Source organism: Leuciscus leuciscus (assembly GCF_965113295.1).
Source record: "Leuciscus leuciscus genome assembly, chromosome: 1".
NCBI classification, from domain to species: Eukaryota; Metazoa; Chordata; class Actinopteri; order Cypriniformes; family Leuciscidae; genus Leuciscus; species Leuciscus leuciscus.
The window spans coordinates 23,394,258-23,413,476 of record NC_138725.1 but is presented as its reverse complement, the minus strand read 5'-3'; the positions used below and the strand labels follow the sequence as shown (position 1 = coordinate 23,413,476).

Below are 19,219 nucleotides of genomic sequence, written 5' to 3'. Positions count from 1 at the left end.
TCCACCTCTTCTATTTTTGACAGATTGTGGAACATCTAATGCAAGAGCTTTATACACTAAGCGTCACAACCCTTCAGTTTTGGATATTCTTCCTTTTAATGATCTCTCATTAACCATGAGTTCAATCAGGCCTACACGAATGCTTACTGGTTTTAAATGTGTTTGTTTGGGAATAAAGGCTACATTTAATCCACAGCACATCTCAACATTATCCTACTGTAAGATATAGAACAAAATCAATTTCAAATAAAGTTAAAGAAGTTACATATAAGGCCATTCATTTGATTTATCCAGTGAGAAGAGCTCAAGATTTTTTAGAGACATGGAGACTAAATGCGTCTTTTGTAATTTAGAAGAAGAATCCATAAAACATGTATTTTATGAATGTATATTGTTTTGGATTGATATTGAATATCTAATATTTAAATTCACAAAATCAAATATTCGACTGTCTGGTAAAGATATAATTTTGTTGAATAAAAATAAGAGTTTTGAGCAAAATGTGGTGATTAACTTAATAATTATGTAAAATACCACAAACAGAAATGGACCAATAATAAACCTAACATTATATTATTTAAACTGAACTTAAGCATTATATTGAGGACCTAAAAGAAGCAAAAAAAAAAAAGCAAAAAAAAGCAAATTGATGTCATTTTTGAATCCTTTTCTTTTTAGATTTTTTAAAATAAATTTTCCACTGTATAGTTTTCTCTTTTTTTCTTTCTGTTGTTTCCTTTGATGCTCTAATGAATGTAATAGATAACAGTTGAACACACAGTGATCCTCTGATATGTGTATGTTGTTCTTGTAGCATTTAGGCAGATTTAAACTCTCATGTTTACCAATATCTTATACAAAATGTTAAGAATATAAATACATGCTGTTTTACTTTTGTTCCTTATTTATGTTATAAACATTAACACTTAGTACAGAAATGTAATAATGAGAATTGTCTGTGCAATATATTTGTGAATTTTACAAATGTTTATCCTCAAAATCTTTAGTTATATTTAATTACAATTATTTCTAATTATATTTAGCTATATCTAATTTGTTATATCTGTAATTGTATGCTACACATGACCCATAGGAGGTCAATATTGGGAATTATAAGGATTTTTATGCAGTTTATGACTTTGACCACTAATATTTTACAATTGCCAAACGTATGAAGCCGTCAGGAAGAGTAGAGCCAGTGTGTGAAAGTTTCCACAAATCTGTCTGAAAAGAGTGTTTTCTCACCTGAATACTTGACAGTGTATCTGACTGAGGTCTTGAGTTGATTTCTGTGAGTAAGCCGACATCTCCACTCTCTGTTGTTATCTTCATTCAGGAGTGTTGTAGTCAGAGTGATGATACAGCGATATTGATCTGATGATGATAATATCTGATATCTGGAGTCTGTCTTCAGATCAACACCAGCCTGATTCACCCACAACAGCTCAAATCCCTCAGAACTGACCCGATCATCACAGGAGAATCCAGTCTCTGAATACAACTGACAGGAGAGAGTCACAGAGCGGCCTGGACTGATCTCAGTCTGTGAGGATGAAGATGATGATGATGATGATGATGATGATGATGGAGACACTGAAACTGAACACAAGACACAAATCACAGACTCTTCAATCATCATCTGAGTTTAATAAATAATTTTACAGTTAATTGACCACATAATCATAAACTTACCATGAAGAACATGCAGAGAAACACGTGCATCAGGTCCTTGTTGTCTTTCATTCACATATTGTCTGCAGATGTATAATCCATAATCTTCTTCTGTGACGTTCTTGATGTTCAGAGAGCAGTCAGACTCCAGTCTCAGTCTCTCATGTTTCTCTGTGTCTTTATTCTTTATCCCTTGATGAATCAGTTCAACTCCTGCTGAATGTCTGAATCTGTTATAGTAGGTCCATGTAGTTTTAGATTTGCAGTCAGGAAGAGCATTATTACAGGACAGACGAGCATTTTCACCAGAACTGATGAACACATGATCCTCCACTCCACTGATACCTGAAACACAGTATATCTCAGTGATCATTATGATATTAATAAATATAAACCATACCAGCATAAAAACCAGAAGAATCAAATCATACAGTCTTTTTCCGGTGTTTGATAGTTAATGCATTAATAAACATTTATGGATAAACCAAATCAAACGCCTCTTTAAGAAGGAATAAGAAATACCCTGACTTTGAAACAAATGTAAATAATGTAATATCATCATATCTTGAACTCTTGATGTCAGCTTTGTCATAATCATTACTGGACGGCACAGGATTAGTTGATCCTCCTCTTCAACCGTAGAAAATACACTAATAACTGCCCTTAAAAGCTCTTTATCTGTTCTGTGTTTCTCTCTTTCCTTCAAACTCACCCTACTGTGACTTATGCACAGCTAAATACAAAATAACAATTCAAAACCCACAAAGAATATTTGTGGAACAGTTCCCAAAGGAAGGAGCAAAACTCAGGGAAGGTTTGCTGGGATCAGTAGTTCACTCTCCATCCAGACACAGTCGTGATGATACTGTACTTCTGTTCTCTGACCACACAACATCACTTCACTGAGCTGAACACTCGTTGTGTGTTTGATAGTAAGTTTATGATCAATCATGAGCTGAGTTTGGGAAGTAGTTAACAGTGAATTTGATCATGATTAGGGCCCTCTCAAGTAAAGGCATGACAAAATAATGCATTAACAAATCATTTAATACAATATGATTAAACATGCACTAGGAGAGTGATTGTATTTTTATTTTTTACATTTTTAATAATACAGATATTATATATATATTTTTTTACATTATGAATTAATGCGATGTTTTGGGAGATGTGAAGTACTTTTGTACCTATTTACTGCAAAATACCTCAGCTACACCATTAGCATGCATATGAAATATTACCTTTTTATAAAAAAACAAACAAAAACAAACATTAATGATGATCGAAATGAAATATGAGTTGTTTCTGGATATTGATCTCGGTGTGAGATGCATAATTCTTCATCTGCTGGTTAGAATTTTTTTTTTGTGCAGATAATATAGTTTTGCCAAAAAGTGTAATTACCATACACTTCCAGCAGAGGCGCCATAGAGATCCATTCATTTTTTTGGATGTGACTGACTGCTCTTATAACAGCTTTTGTTATGAATATATATATTTAAACATTTTAAAACACATTAAATCAGTATTTTTTTTTGTTTTGTTATTTGAGGTCTTTTGAAGTGTCTTGTTTTTGCAATAATGCCACATAAATTTCCAGTAATGACACTAAAAGAAAAGACTTGAATGCAGTTACATATTATTTATTTCAATAATCCAAATGTATATAATTATTAACTTTAGAATAAGAAACACATTTTAGTACATCAAAGTAAATACTGTGTGTGTGTGTGTGTGTGTGTGTGTGTGTGTGTGTGTGTGTGTGTATGTGTGTGTGTGTGTGTGTGTGTGTGTGTGTGTGTGTGTGTGTGTGTGTGTGTGTGTGTGTGTGTGTGTGTGTGTGTGTGTGTGTGTGTGTGTGTGTGTGTGTGTGTGTGATCACGTTCGTTCCACATTGTATTTTAGTCCAGGAGTTTTAGGAAAAAAGGGTGAACAAATTGCAACAGAATCAAACTCAACTGATTTTGTATCCTCAATATGTCCTGAGTAAGGGAAAAAAAAGCCCAGAAGAATCCCATTAGGGGAAAGTTCCGAAAAAGACCCAAATATATCCTATTCATACGCCTATTCATTATTTTTCTCACATTAATAGGGTAAAAAATTGAACCTTTAGATATCACCATGAAAATTACTGAGTTGATTACTTATATCAAGACAAACAAAAAATGTATAACAAGTTTTTTTTTTTTTTTTTTGTTAACATGGACAAACGGCGCATAATCTAATTACAGATGTGCTAATTTGCATAAACTATCCACTCAACTATCAACTCTCAACTTTCAACTGTCACTAAGCTGTCCCTCAGGTAAGAAATATGTCCTTTTGTTTTTCCTACATGGATTATTCATTAATATACATTAATAAAACATACCTGGTGATCAACTACAATTCATTGGGAACATCTGGATGTGTGTTGAGCTGTTGTACGACTATTTTTGGTGAAACGATGTCAAGTTTAGGATTAGCAAATAGTTTCATTAGATAGCTAACACGGCTAGCAGCAGCAAATAACTTGTTAGCTGTCTTGAGATTAATCGACTTGAATTACATACATGGCAGTGTAATGCCTACAATAATCCATGTATCCATGTCTTAAGTAAGGGATAATGTATAGCGAGGCGGTTGTTATAGCGGATAACAACCCCGACAGGCTGAACGGGACCCCGACGCGAAGCATCTCATGAAACATCTTCTCGTCCCCCAGAAACAGTCCCACGGACCCAGCCCCAAACCCCATCTCTGCAATAATAATTAATAAAGGCTGTTTTAAAGTACTTCTTCCTGCCTCTATGTATTAATGCTCATGGGTAGCCTAAATGGGTTCCATTCAGACCTTAACATTTAGTCTTTTACTGTTATATGTCAACAAGATTCAACAAGACATTTTCTCCTGGCTAGACCCAATGTTTAGATCTGTTGTGGTATTTATGCAAATTAGCACATCTGTAATTAGATTATGCACCGTTTGTCCATGTTAACAAACAATAAAAAAAAAAAAAACTTGTAATACATTTTTTGTTTGTCTTGATATAAGTAATCAACTCAGTAATTTTCATGGTGATATCTAAAGGTTACATTTTTTACCCTATTCATGTGAGAAAGAGAATGAATAGGCGTATGAATAGGATATATTTGGGTCTTTTTCAGAACTTTCCCCTAATGGGATTCTTCTGAGCTTTTTTTCCCTTACTCAGGACATATTGAGGATACAAAATCAGTTGAGTTTGATTCTGTTGCAATTTGTTCACGGTTGACCCCCATTTTGGCTTAAAACGCCTGGGACTATTTGTGCTCTAGTACATTGACGTATGGAAATTTTCAGATTTATTCTGGATTTATTGATTTTTTTTGACAAATGAAAAACAAAAAAACTATTTTCATTTCAAAGACATTCATTTCAAAGGTCTTGAGTCTGACTTTTTTTTTAAATACCTTCAGAACAACCGAATCAAGCCCAGTTTGTGTGTGTGTATAGATAGATCATTTAGAAAAAGTCACAAAATCTTATTGCACTGAGATGAAGGAAACCATTTTTGTTTTTAACTAAAGAAAAGTCGACTGGGTCATATTGACCCTAAAGGACAAATTAGGCTTCGGTCCTGGAGGGCCACTGTTATACTGTTATATTTGTTGTGTTTTATTTTCTGAGAGTGCAAGCATGATGTTGAATCATCATCATCACATTGTAACATAAATTCAATGCCATTATCATTGATTTTTGGATGAAATCTAAAAAAAACATTATGGGTGTAAAAGTGATGTTGACTCAATGCAGTAACATTGACACATTAACACTGATTTAACATTGTTTGGATGGTTGCTTGCTATCTGGGACCCTCATCAAACACAGCTAATCAATGTCTCCAGGATTACTAGAAAGCTACAGACAGGAGAGTTTATCAGGGTTGGAGAGAAACTCTGCAGGACAGTGGCCCTCCAGGACAGAGTTTGCCCATCCCTGGTTTTCTTTATGAAGCACGTCACCGTTATTGAGATTCACGCGCTGATTCTTGAGGTTTGAGTGTATCAAAGTGAAACAGTAGTTCAAAATGTTTAGTGTTTTTCTATATGTTTTACTCTAATCAATTATATGTAATGAATAACACACATGACAGTCTAGAAGAGGTCAGCTGATCAGAGCACTACATGATGACTATATCGTTATCATCATCATCAAGTAGATGACATCATCTGATCACATTAGTAGTGGGAATCTAGTAGTAGTAGTATATTTATCAAAGTGATTTTCCCCATCATAGATAAAGTTTAAATTACCAACTCTTTTGGTACATTCATATGGAGAAGAACCATCATGATAGAAAAAAAAATTAATTGAAAGAAGTAAGAAAGCTATAAGAAATGGAGATTGAGAGCAAAAACGCAGCATGTAACTGTTAAAAAACTGACTACACGCTTGTTTATAAGAAAGTTTGGGAATTATTAACTCATTTATGTGTCCAGCGCTGTCACATCACGTCAGGTGTCAAAAGAATGAAAGACTCAGAAGAATCAGACCCGAAGACTCAAGAGATGAACTAATCATTTCTCTTTCCGCTACAGAACCCATAGGATTTTGCGCATGAGCGGTCGACACAAGATGAACAAATCACTCTCTGAGACAACCCAGTAGTCCTGAGTCATATTAAAGATTTGTTCAAAATAAACGAATCGTTCATGACCGACCCATCACTAGAACACATTTACTATTACTGTTCTTGCCATAACACACAGTTCCAGCAGCCAGAGAAAAACTAACATTAAAACATCAAGACTCAAACTGACAAACTGACTTTTTGTTAATCTAACCGAGGCGAACCTTCGTCTAAAAGCATAATTAAAATGGAAACGGCACTTTTAAGTTTGACCGTATTTACGTTTTCGGTCAAATTGCCTTTTGAATGGGAGTGAATGGGAGTGAATGGGGCACTACTATGCATCAAAAATCGCTATTTTTAAAACACTAAGAAGGCTCGACACAACATGAAACTTTGCTGGAAGTATCACCAGGGGCTCTACACATGAACTCCAGCATTGAGAACAATGAACTCCAGCATTGAGAACATTGTGTACACAGAGTTTACTAAAAAGAAAGGTTTTGAACAACTCACTGCAGCTCGATAGTTCTTAGGGCTCGCTCGCTCGCTCGCTCTCGCTCTCGCTCTCTCTCTCGCTCTCTCTCTCTCTCTCTCTCTCTCTCTCTCTCTCTCTCTCTCTCTCTCTCTCTCTCTCTCTCTCTCTCTCTCTCTCTCTCTCTCTCTCTCTCTCTCTCTCTCTCTCTCTCTCTCTCTCTCTCTCTCTCTCTCTCTCTCTCTCTCTCTCTCTCTCTCTCTCTCTTTCTCTCTCTCTCTCTCTCTCTCTCTCTCTCTCTCTCTCTCTCTCTCTCTCTCTCCCGGTGTGTCTGGGTGCGAGTTGACGGAGTGTGAGCGTGACTGGAGAGCTTGTGAGTGAAGCTGGCTTTTTCTATTTTTTCCCCTTGCTGTTTTTTCTGGTCTTTCCTATTTATTACTTTTTTTTCTTTGTTGGGCCGCTTGCGATCCACCTTTATTGGAAAGCATGTCGGCCCCACGCATGCAGGTTTTGAGTTCACTCACGCGGCGTAATGCGGTCAAAGTAGCCGCCGCGGTGAGTGTGGAGGAATGTTGTCTTGCTATTGGTGAGAGCGTGCTATCTGCCTCCAGAATGAATAGTGCTGTTGTGGTGTTTCTCAATAGCGTGGATAAAGTCGAAGAAGTAGTCGAACACGGAATAGTCATTGGTGGTGATTTTGTCTCTGTTCTTCCTCTTTCATTGCCCGCTAAGAGAGTCACTTTGTCAAATGTTCCACCGTTTGTAAGTGATGAAATTTTGACACAGTCTTTATCTCGTTATGGAAAAAATTGTATCTCCGATCAAGAAGATCCCAATTAAAAGCGGATCACCGTTGTTGAAACACATTGTTTCGTTCAGGCGTTTCGCCTATATGATTATTCAGGACGATGTAGAGTTAGACATGACACTCAATTTTCGAATTGACAACTTTGATTATGTTATTTTTGTCACTACCGCGAAATCAAAGTGTTTTGGTTGCGGTAAATCTGGACATTTAATTCATAATTGTCCTGACAAAGTTGCAGAAAAGGAAGTAAACGCAGTGAATGGGAGTACTGAAGGCGATGGTGGCGCGGATGGTGTTGCTGACACTGATATAGATGGGGCGGTGGCGGCTGCGGGTGCTCCCGGTGAGAGTGTTGTTGCGTCGACTTCACTGCGCTGTGAGCACTCGGAGTCGGACGCGGTGCCCACCAAAATACTTTTAGAGGCTAGTGTTGAGGATTTACCGAGCGTGGCACCGGTTTCTGAAGATAAACGTGTTGAGCAAATAGAAAGTGAGAGTAATTCAGTGATTTTGCAAGACGAATGTGTAACGGATTGTGTGGAGAAAGAACATTTTTTAAAAATACCTTCCAATAAAAGGAAGATAATTGATCAAATGTTTGATGCCAAAATAAGTAAAAAGAGTGAAGTGCAAGAAAGCATGGATCAGGATACAGAAAGTGATGGTGGGTCTTCTGACTCTAGTATGACACTTTCTCAGGGGGAGTTTAGTGGTCGGGATTATGAACTTGATGATATTAAGTTATTCCTTAGATCAACAAAAAATAAAAGAGGTGTGCGCGTGCAGGAATATTTTCCTGATGTTGAACAGTTCGCTGAAAAGGCAAAAAGCCTAATGGCAGAGAGTTGCTTTACTAATAAAGAAGTTTATCGACTGAAGAAAAGTGTGAGGAGTCTCAATACTGCTTTAAACAACGATGTCAGTTAATTTTAAAAATACAATGGTCGATGTTCTTTGGCTTTTTGGGTGGTTTTTCTTTTCCTTATTACTATTTATGAGTGAAGTTCATGTAGCTACTTTGAATGTTAATGGGGCAAGAGATTCTAGAAAAAGAGCTACAATATATTAAGTAATTAAGCAAAAAAATATTGATGTTGTTTTATTACAAGAAACTCATAGCGACTTAAAAAATGCTGCTGACTGGGCGAGGGAGTTTGATGGCATCCCTGTGTTAAGTCATAACACTTCAATAAGTGGGGGAGTTGCCATTTTATTTGCAAAGAATTTTAGTCCCATATCTTATGATGTTGATGAGATAATAAAAGGTAGGCTTTTAAAAGTTAGAGCTGTTGTTGAAAGTTATGCGTTTATTTTTATTTGTGTATGTGTTCCAACTGCACCAGTTGAAAGAATGTTGTTTTTAGACACACTATGTTCAACTCTACAAAACTGTTGTTCTGAAGACTTCTTGTTCCTTGGTGGTGATTTCAATTGTACTGAGCATAATCTAGATCGGAATCACATTGAGCCTCATTTGGCTTCGCGTAAACGGTTAATGCATATTATTAAAAAGTATGATTTATGTGATACTTGGAGATCTTTAAATGGTAATGAGAGACAGTACACTTGGGTTCACACACGTGATAATGTTATTTCATTAGCTAGGCTGGACAGATTTTACAGTTTTAATCACCATCTTAGTATTTTCAATAAATGTTATATAACACCAGTAAGTTTTTCAGATCACAGTATGGTGCATTGTAAGCTTATTTTGAGCTCAATAAAACCAAAAAGCGCATACTGGCATTTTAATACTAATTTGTTAAGAGATAACTTTTTTAAGGAGTCGTTTAAGTACTTTTGGGAAGTTCACAGAACAAAGAAGTCTTCTTTTTATTCATTGCAACAGTGGTGGGATGTTGGTAAGATACAAATAAGGCAGTTTACCCAACAGTATACTCACAACGTTACTAAGGAGTTGACTCGTTCTTTAGAGCTTTTGGAGGGAGAGATAATTGATTTTCAAAATCTGCCACAATCTACTGGTGAGATACATTATTTAGAAGTCTGTTCAAGGAAGAAAGCTCAGTTAGCTGATCTACTGGGGCATAAAGTACAGGGGGCTCTGGTCCGCTCACGCTTCCAAAGCATTGATCAGATGGATGCACCATCCCAATACTTTTTCAATCTGGAAAAAAAGAATGGTCAGAAACGTTTTATTCATGGTTTGCGCTCCGAAGATGGAGTGTTATTGACAGATCCGGCTGGTATTCGGGGAAGAGCAGTTCATTTTGATCAAAATCTGTATAGGAGCGAGCTTAAGTCAGAGTCTTGTGTCGACAACGTTTTCCTTGACAGCCTACCAAAGGTGTCAGAGGAGGCCAATGATGAGCTTGAAGGGGTGTTGACCCTGGAAGAGCTCTATAAGGCCCTGCAAAGCATGAAGTCTGGGAGGGCCCCAGGAGTGGATGGCCTCCCGGTGGACTTCTATAAGGCTTTTTGGTTGGAAATGGGTGTAGATCTGCTGGAGGTACTGAAGGACAGCTTGTCGAAGGGCGGGTTGCCATTGAGTTGCCGAAGAGCGGTGATCACTCTTATTCCAAAAAAGGGGGACCTTACAGATATAAAGAACTGGCGCCCTGTCTTATGGAAGGCATTTTCTGCCAAATTTAAATAAATAAATGAAATGATTAAAATGAAAATGAAAACCAGATTAACGATTTCATTACAGAAAACAGTACGCAAAATATGTGACAAAATTGAGAATGAAATTAAATGATTTCATTTTCACAGCATTATCCCTGTCAAATTGAAAAATAAAATGCAATTGGTGATTTCACATTTCATTTTCACTACAGTCTCGAGGCAAGACTGCCAATATTAAAATGAAAAGCCAAACGTGAAAAAGAAACTACAAATACAGTTTTTACAATGCTCTTTAGTAACGCTCACGCAATAATCAGGGTTCTTGCAGGTTTCAGCAAGTCAAATTTAAGACCTTTTTAAGACATTTTACGACCATAAAGTTTGAAATGTAAGACCTACCAAAAAAAAAAAATTCAAATCAAAGAATTCATTTTATTTCAATGAATTAAGTAATTGAAAAAACATTAATTTAATTTACAGATAAAACAATCACATTAGTAACCTTCCACACCCAACAACGTGTGTCAGTATCAGAATCAGATATTTTTTTTTTTATAGAAAATTGTACTATGCATATTATACTGTAAAAAAACACATAATTAGTTGATTTTAGTTGATCATAACTAGAGATGAAATGGCATGAACATTTCATTTCAATGATTATAGTGACAAAAATGACCACGGTTATCACAGAATCCTGTTCAAAAAGTACTAATACTACACAATGTCGAAAACCAGCAAATAACAAATAAAATTAGCATCAATATGCACTTTTTGTTTACATAAACATTAAAATAATACCATTAAAAATGATAGCCAGATTTTAAAAGTGTCTTGCAACATGTTATATACTAACATGTACAAGTTCAAATAAAGTTTAGACAAAAAAGTTGTTTTTATAAAAAGATAAACCTCACATATTTCAGACTTTAAATAATGTTTTATAAAAAGATAAATTACTGACATTTACAATGCACTTTAGCTTATCTTTTATTATTAATAGTAAAATTCGGTCGGATTTTCCCGTGGCGTCTGTCGTTGCAATGCAACCATGCACTGCGCTCTCCACAATGACAAAGAAGTTTTAGTGGCTAATCATGACAAAGAAGTTTTAGTGGCTAATGGATTTCCACCAGCGAGAAACGCTTGCTGTAGCTCTGCTTCAAGATTTATTTACGCAGAAGAGAAAAACACCCGTAGTGTTTGGGTGCACCCGCATCCTTCCAGTTGAGTGAGCTTTCAATGTTGTTACGGAAAGGGGCGAAGCTGATTGGTTGGTTCTTGTCACATGACCTGCGGTGCGTTTGCGGCATTCTGAAGAGTTGAGATTTTTTTTATCTCGCTGCGCCTGGAAAAAAACGAGTGCGTCGCTTCAATTATGAGCGCGCGCGCGCCTACATTTGAACGAACTTGAGCGCGCAAAAGATGTGATATGTGAACGGCCTGTTGGCGAGACCTTTTTTAGACCTGACTAAATGAAATTTAAGACCACGGATCAAAATCTGGCTGTTTTTAAGACATTTTAAGGCCTTAAATTTAAAGTTCAGAATTTTAGACTTTTTAAGACTTTTTCAGACCCCGCGGGAACCCTGAATAATAGTGACACAATTCAAATACAAATGTAAATTTTCGTTTTCATTTTAATTCCTCTTTTATTTCACAGTTTTCATTTTCGTTTTCATTTTCAAAGACAACCTGCATGCAAATTCTATGTTAATGAGTGGGTGTGGCTTATTCTAGTAACGGCGCTAGAGACACGCCTTCTGTAAAGCGAAGTCGTCGACGTCCCGTGTGCATGAGTTGAATGTGTGAAACGAAATTATTTAAATCTGATTATATTGTAATCGAGACGACGAGATATGGCGAAATCTGTTTGTGAGCTTTTGCGGGAAGCTGCCGCAACATTAGAACATGGAAACAACCAGCCTGACCATGTTAGTTATGATGTTAGACTCAGACTAGACCATAATCGACGATGAGGTTCATTCATGTATTAGGCTGTTTTGGAAATTCAACTATTTGGGTGTACATAAGTCTTAGTAACACAATTTCTACAACAATTATAGCCAGACATTAATACCCACTGGCTTTAACCGAGAACCTCGGCCAATGTTTCATATTCGCGTCGTGCCTAACAACGCCCTTCAGCCGTGACTTATTCAGATACAGCACTACTAGCCTGTATCTGTCCGCTGTTTAACTGTTACGTGTCTTTTGGTTATTTTAAGTTTGTGTACAAAAAGAATCACAATGCTGATTTTCATTTCCAGTAACAACTTCTGGATGAGATCGAGAAAGCGAGTGTACCTGCATTTACAGTAGGCTAGATATAGCATTTTCCTTCAGGTCAGTGCTATATTCATAATAAAAAATCTGTTTGAATGTCCGGTGTGATATCTTGTACTTTTAACAGTTAATAGGGTTGTCCGTGCCTATAGTCATGTCAGTTGCGTCTTTCTTCTCCGTGATCACAAGTTTGAGTCATTTCAAAAGTCTTCTCTACTGACTGACTGACTCACTCATTAAGACAGTCTTTGTCTCCATCTAATGGAGAAATAATGTAACTTCTTCTGTTGCTTTATGGTCAGGGACTATTTTTTTTTCTCCAGCGGAAGGAATTGGCTTTTAGTGATTCATTTTACTTCATGATAGTTGCATAGATACATATGTTTCGGGATTAATATTTGTATTGCGTGGTAACCGTTTTATAAAATCAATAAGGTACTCTAGGCTAGTGCTGTATCTGAATAAGTCATGGCTGAAGGGCGTTGCTTGGCCGAGGTTCTCCGTTAAAGCCAGTGGGTATTAATGTCTGGCTATAATTGTTGTAGAAATTGTGTTACTAAGACTTATGTACACCCAAATAGTTGAATTTCCAAAACAGCCTAATACATGAATGAACCTCATCGTCGATTATGGTCTAGTCTGAGTCTAACATCATAACTAACATGGTCAGGCTGGTTGTTTCCATGTTCTAATGCCGCGGCAGCTTCCCGCAAAAGCTCACTAACAGATTTCGCCATATCTCGTCGTCTCGATTACAATATAATCAGATTTAAATAATTTCGTTTCACACATTCAACTCATGCACACGGGACGTCGACGACTTCGCTTTACAGAAGGCGTGTCTCTAGCGCCGTTACTAGAATAAGCCACACCCACTCATTAACATAGAATTTGCATGCAGGTTGTCTTTGAAAATGAAAACGAAAATGAAAACTGTGAAATAAAAGAGGAATTAAAATGAAAACGAAAATTTACATTTGTATTTGAATTGTGTCACTATTATTGCGTGAGCGTTACTAAAGAGCATTGTAAAAACTGTATTTGTAGTTTCTTTTTCACGTTTGGCTTTTCATTTTAATATTGGCAGTCTTGCCTCGAGACTGTAGTGAAAATGAAATGTGAAATCACCAATTGCATTTTATTTTTCAATTTGACAGGGATAATGCTGTGAAAATGAAATCATTTAATTTCATTCTCAATTTTGTCACATATTTTGCGTACTGTTTTCTGTAATGAAATCGTTAATCTGGTTTTCATTTTCATTTTAATCATTTCATTTATTTATTTAAATTTGGCAGAAAATGCCTTCCATACTGTCTCGCTTCTCTGCAGTGATTATAAAATTCTTTCTAAGGCATTGGGTAACAGATTGGCTGGAGTGTTGGGTCAGGTTATCCATCCGGACCAGACGTACTGTGTCCCTGGTAGATCTATATTTGATAATATTTCTTTAATTCGGGATATTTTTCATGTCTCTAAATTGTTAAATTTGGACTGTGGCTTGATATCTTTGGATCAGGAGAAGGTGTTTGACCGAGTAGAGCACTCATATTTCTGGAGTGCTTTAACAGCTTTTGGTTTTAGCAAAAGCTTTATAGACATGATTAGGGTACTCTATTGTGACGTTGAGAGTACGCTGAAAATAAATGGTGGCTTATGTGCTCCCTTTCAGGTTCTCAGGGGTATCAGACAAGGTTGGAATGTTGTATTCCTTGGCTATTGAGCCATTGCTTCAACAGATAAGAAGTCAATTAAGTGGTTTGTTTTTACCAGTTTGTAATAAAAAGATTTGTTTGTCAGCCTATGCCGATGATATTGTGGTGATGATCAACAGACAAAGTGATGTGCAGATTTTACTTAATTTAATTGAAGAATTTAGACTGTTGTCCTCTGCAAAGGTTAATTGGAAAAAAAGTTATGCTTTATTATTAGGACAATGGGCTGATGGTAAACCTTGCCTTCCTGATGGGATGGTTTGTGGAAATGGAGGTATAAAATATCTAGGAGTTTATCTAGGGGATGACAGTGTGTTACAAAAAAATTGGGAGGGGTTGATGGAAAAAATTAAAGGGCGCTTGGAAAAATGGAAATGGATATTACCGAATATGTCCTATAGGGGGCGAACTCTCATTGTCAACAATTTAGTGGCATCTTCACTTTGGCATAAGTTGTCATGTGTAGACCCTTCACCACAGTTTTTAGCGGAAGCTCAAGCTGCTCTTGTGAACTTTTTTTGGGACAAACTACACTGGGTCCCACAGAGTTTTTTATACCTCCCCAAAGATGAAGGTGGGCAAGGTTTGATTCACTTACAAAGTAGAATGGCTGCCTTTCGGTTACAGTTTTTAAAAAGGTTACTTGATGGTTCTACAGATTTCAGTTGGCGTGCTGCGAGTTGTACTATTTTGCACACTATTGGGGGGTTCGGACTGGACAAATCCCTCTTTTTAATGGATCCAACTAAACTGGATTTATCGGAACTGCCTGCCTTCTATCGAAATCTTTTCAAGGTGTGGAGCTTTTTTCGTGTTTATAAGACTGAGAACTCATATTCTCTCCACTGGCTTTTGCAGGAGCCACTGATATTTGGGGCCCGTTTGGACATTGCTACTCACTGCTATTTGCCGGGGTTTAGCACCTTTTTCCTGCAATCCAAGGTCTTTACGTTGGGACATTTGTTGACATTAACCGGGCCTCAATTTGAGAATGTGGATGCCGTATCCGAACATTTAGGAATCAGATCTGTTCGTTTACTAACTCGTTTTCTGGTCAAACTTAAAGCCTGTTTTACAGGTGAAGAAGAACATTTGTTAAGAGACTTTTTTACAGGGGTTTGTACTTCTGATGTTGATGATCCCTTTCCATGTTTGATTATTCAACCCAATCATGAAGAGGGTACAGGTTTTTTGCTGAAATCAGGTGAATCTTTGTTTTTAGATTTCTTGTCTAGTGAAGGGAAAAAACTGTATAGAGCCTGTGTTTTGGTTTTAAATAAGAAAATGTTAGAAAAGAGAACCGATACACCATGGCGTTCTGTTTTTAAACTGAGAAATGATGTAAAACCTGAATGGAGATCATTATATAAGCCACCATTGTCTAAAAGGTTTGGTGATATACAATGGAGAATTCTCCATGGTGCCATTGCTGTCAATTATTTTATTTCGAAGTTGAATCCTGAAGTTAATTCTGCTTGCCCTTTCTGTACTCAAAGGGAGACTGTTTTTCATGCTTTTATGCATTGTTTTAGATTAGAACCTTTGTTTATGAGATTAAGTGAACTGTTTTGTAGGTTTGATGAAACTTTTTGTATTGAGACTTTCATTTTGGGTTTTATGTACTCTCAGAAAAAACGTTTCACCTGTCAATTGTTGAATTTCATTTTAGGGCAAGCAAAAATGGCTATTTATTTTAGCAGGAAAAACAGAGTGGAACAAGAGTGTAGCGATGATGTAAACGTGTGTTTTTTAACTTTGGTCAAATCTAGAGTTTTGATTGATTTTCGGTTTTATAAGACTATGAGTGATCTTTCAACTTTTGAATTGATATGGTGCAGTCATGGTGCTTTGTGTTTTCCTTTCTGAGTTCATAAGGTATTAATATCCTCTGTGGTATGTTTATTGTGAAGAGATATTGTTAAATTTATTGTGAAGAGATATTGTTAAAAATTGTAATTAAAGTTTTTTCAAAAATCTCTCTCTCTCTCTCTCTCTCTCTCTCTCTGTGCGCATGTGCGGCGTGTTTGTGGGGAGCGCGTGAGCAAGGAGTGTGTGGAGTTGCTGAGTGAGTCAAACTTTTCCTTTCTGAGTTTATTTATCTATTTTGAATATTGCTGTAAGTTAGAGGAGAAGGTGTTATAGTGGCTATTTTTGTCAGTTTATCTGATAAAGATGGGCTCAAATTCCGATGGATTTTCCTGTTTGTCTGCTCGGCACACGTGCAAGTGCATGCCGTCAGATGAGTCCGTGTTTATTGAGAGTGTTTTGGTCGCTATTGGTCGAGAAATAGGTGCACAAAACATAATGTCCGCTTCAAGAATGAATAAAGCAATTGTCGTTTTTCTGAAGGAAATCGAAATGGTTAGTCAATTGGTGGAGTGTGGTTTGACTGTTCAGGATGTATTTGTTCCAATTTTACCTTTGTCTAGTCTTTCTTAAAGAGTGATGTTGTCAAACGTACCTCCATTTATTTCTGATAAAGCGCTCGAGTCTATCTTAGCTCGTTATGGAAAATTGTTGGGCAGATTAGAATGATTCCTCTAGGACTGAAAAATCCGGAGTTGAAACATGTCATGTCTTTCAGACGTCAGGCTCTGATGATATTAAGCGCTGAATTTGAAATGCTTGATGTGTCTGTTAAATTGACAGTGTTTGGTAAGGACTATACAATCTTTATCACTACTGAGACTATGAAATGCTTTGTTTGCGGAAAATACGGCCATATTAAAACAGGTTGTCCTGTGGTTAAAGAGGCTCAAAGCGCAAAGAATGGTTCAGTGCAAGATTCAATTGTTTTGGAGAATAACGAGTTGGTTAAACCGACTATAGAAAGCGCTGCAGTTGATTTGAATGCGGAAATTGACGCGTCTACTGAAATGAGAAAACAGTTGCCTCAGGGTGGCAATATTGAGATTACAGAAACGGATGCGATCATTCCTGATGCTAGACAGAGTGAAACGAATGACCCTGTAGAGATTGTGGAGGAGGTAGAACAATCTGAAGAACAAGATGGGTCTAAAGTGAGGGATGTCTTGGATGAGGTGCAGGCATCAAATAGGGATATGTCCCAAAATGATGCTGAACCAATATCACAGGATGTTGACAGTGATTCAGATAGTGAGTGTTCAGACTTAATCACTGATGAATTGGATGAATTCAATTCTCAGGAAAGTACTGTTGGGCGATTAAAGAGGATCCGGTATTATAGTTTGGAACAGCTGGATGAATTCTTGAATGCTACAAAAAAACAGAGAAAACCAAAGATTGAAACGTATTTTCCTGATTTGAAGATTTTTATTGATTCCTCTGCTATGGCTATGAAGAAAGCAACACTTGAGGAATTAGATCAGCCTAAGCGTTATCGTTTAAAAAAGTTTGTAAGTGCTGTCAGAAAAAGAGTAAAGAAAAGTCCTTAAAGAGGTAGCCTATTATGTATTGGAAATTACATCTATATTGGCATTTATTCATTTTCTCTTTTTTTCATCCTGATGATATCCTTTAATATCGGATCCTTAAATATAAATGGATGTAGGGATGTACGAAAGAGAGTGACTTTATTTAAGTATTTACAACTTAAAAAATCAGATGTAATTTTGTTGCAAGAGACTCATACTGATGCCTGTAATGAGACAGATTGGATAAATGAATGGGAGGGCAATATTAGTCTTAGTCATGGTACGAACGTGAGTGCTGGTGTTGCGTTTTTATTCTCAAAGCGTGTTAAAGATAACCCAGTTTTCTTAGAAATAATACCAGGACGCCTTCTTAGAGCTGATTTAATAATAGGCAATAATAGTTTTTCTTTTTATAACATCTATGCTCCTAATATAGGAAGCGAGCGCTGTGATTTTTTTCTGAAACTTTCTGAAGAATTGTTGAAGTGTTCAGATGATAAGATTGTTGTTATAGGTGGTGATTTTAATTGTACGGTAGATCATAAATTGGATGGGAATCATGAAGAACCTCATTTTGGTTCAACAGATGTTCTTAAATCTTTAATTAATAGACATAGTCTTGTAGATTTGTGGAGGGATGTTTATCCTCAAGTTAAACAATATTCTTGGCTGAAAATTAATTCAAATAAGGTTTCTGCTGCCAGATTGGATCGTTTTTATATTGAGGAATGCAATAAAGGAAGATTTTTTAGTAATCGTATCTCCCCATACATCTATATCAGATCATCATTATATCTCTATGTCTATGTCTGTCTTGTCACCTAAATCCTATAAGTCACAGTGGCACTTTAATAATACATTACTTCAAGATCACATCTTTGTGCACTCTTTTGGTCTATTGTGGAAGTCTTGGAGAGAAGAGAGAGGTAGTTATTCATCTCTAAGTCAATGGTGGGATCTGGGAAAAGTCCAGATAAAGGTTTTTTGTCAACAATACACAGCAAATAATACTGAGAACTTGAAAGTGAAGATGAAGATGATAGAGCAAGAAATTCTTCAACAAAGCCTCCGCAATCAGGGAGGAGGTGATATCATTAAAGAGAACAAAGGTCTTTTGAAGGATTTATTGGAAGAGCAGGAGAAGGAGACACTTGTCAGAACAAGATATGTGAAGTGCAATGAAATGGATGCTCCAACTGCTTTTTTTTTCGGACTGGAGAAAAAATCTAAAGAGCAGAAACTTTTTCACAAACTGAAACTTCCTAATGGCAAAGAAATAACCAATCAACGAGAAATTATAGTTTCTGCTATTTCTTTTTATGAAAAACTTTATCAGTCCGAATTTTGTGATGAAGCAGTTGAAGAACTTCTTCTAGATCTTCCACAGTTGTCTAAAGAAGAAAAGATGGAATTGGAAGAATTCTTGACTTTTGATGAGCTTTCAAGTGCTGTGCAAGGGCTGAACAGTGGCAAATCTTCTGGTGTGGATGGTCTCTCTGCTGAGTTTTTTAAAAGCTTTTGGAATGTGATTGGACATGATTTGTATGATGTTTTTTTGGAGTCCTTTAATCAAGGTGTTTTACCCCTAAGCTGTCGGAGGGCAGTGTTGACATTAATCCAGCTAAGAAAGGAGATCTTGGACTTTTGAAGAATTGGCGCCCTGTGTCGTTGCTGTGTACTGATTTTAAGAT

General features: G+C 36.6%; 1 protein-coding gene across 1 annotated transcript in view; it reads right to left on the bottom strand.

Moving 5' to 3' along the window:
• The window catches only part of LOC309498939 (uncharacterized protein), a 259,849-nt gene that overhangs the window by 95,819 nt on the left and 144,811 nt on the right, over positions 1-19,219 (bottom strand). The window contains exon 4 of the mRNA XM_082169924.1: positions 1,693-2,016. Coding sequence (XP_082026050.1) covers positions 1,693-2,016 — 324 coding nt within the window. The remainder of the gene's footprint in view (positions 1-1,692; positions 2,017-19,219) is intronic.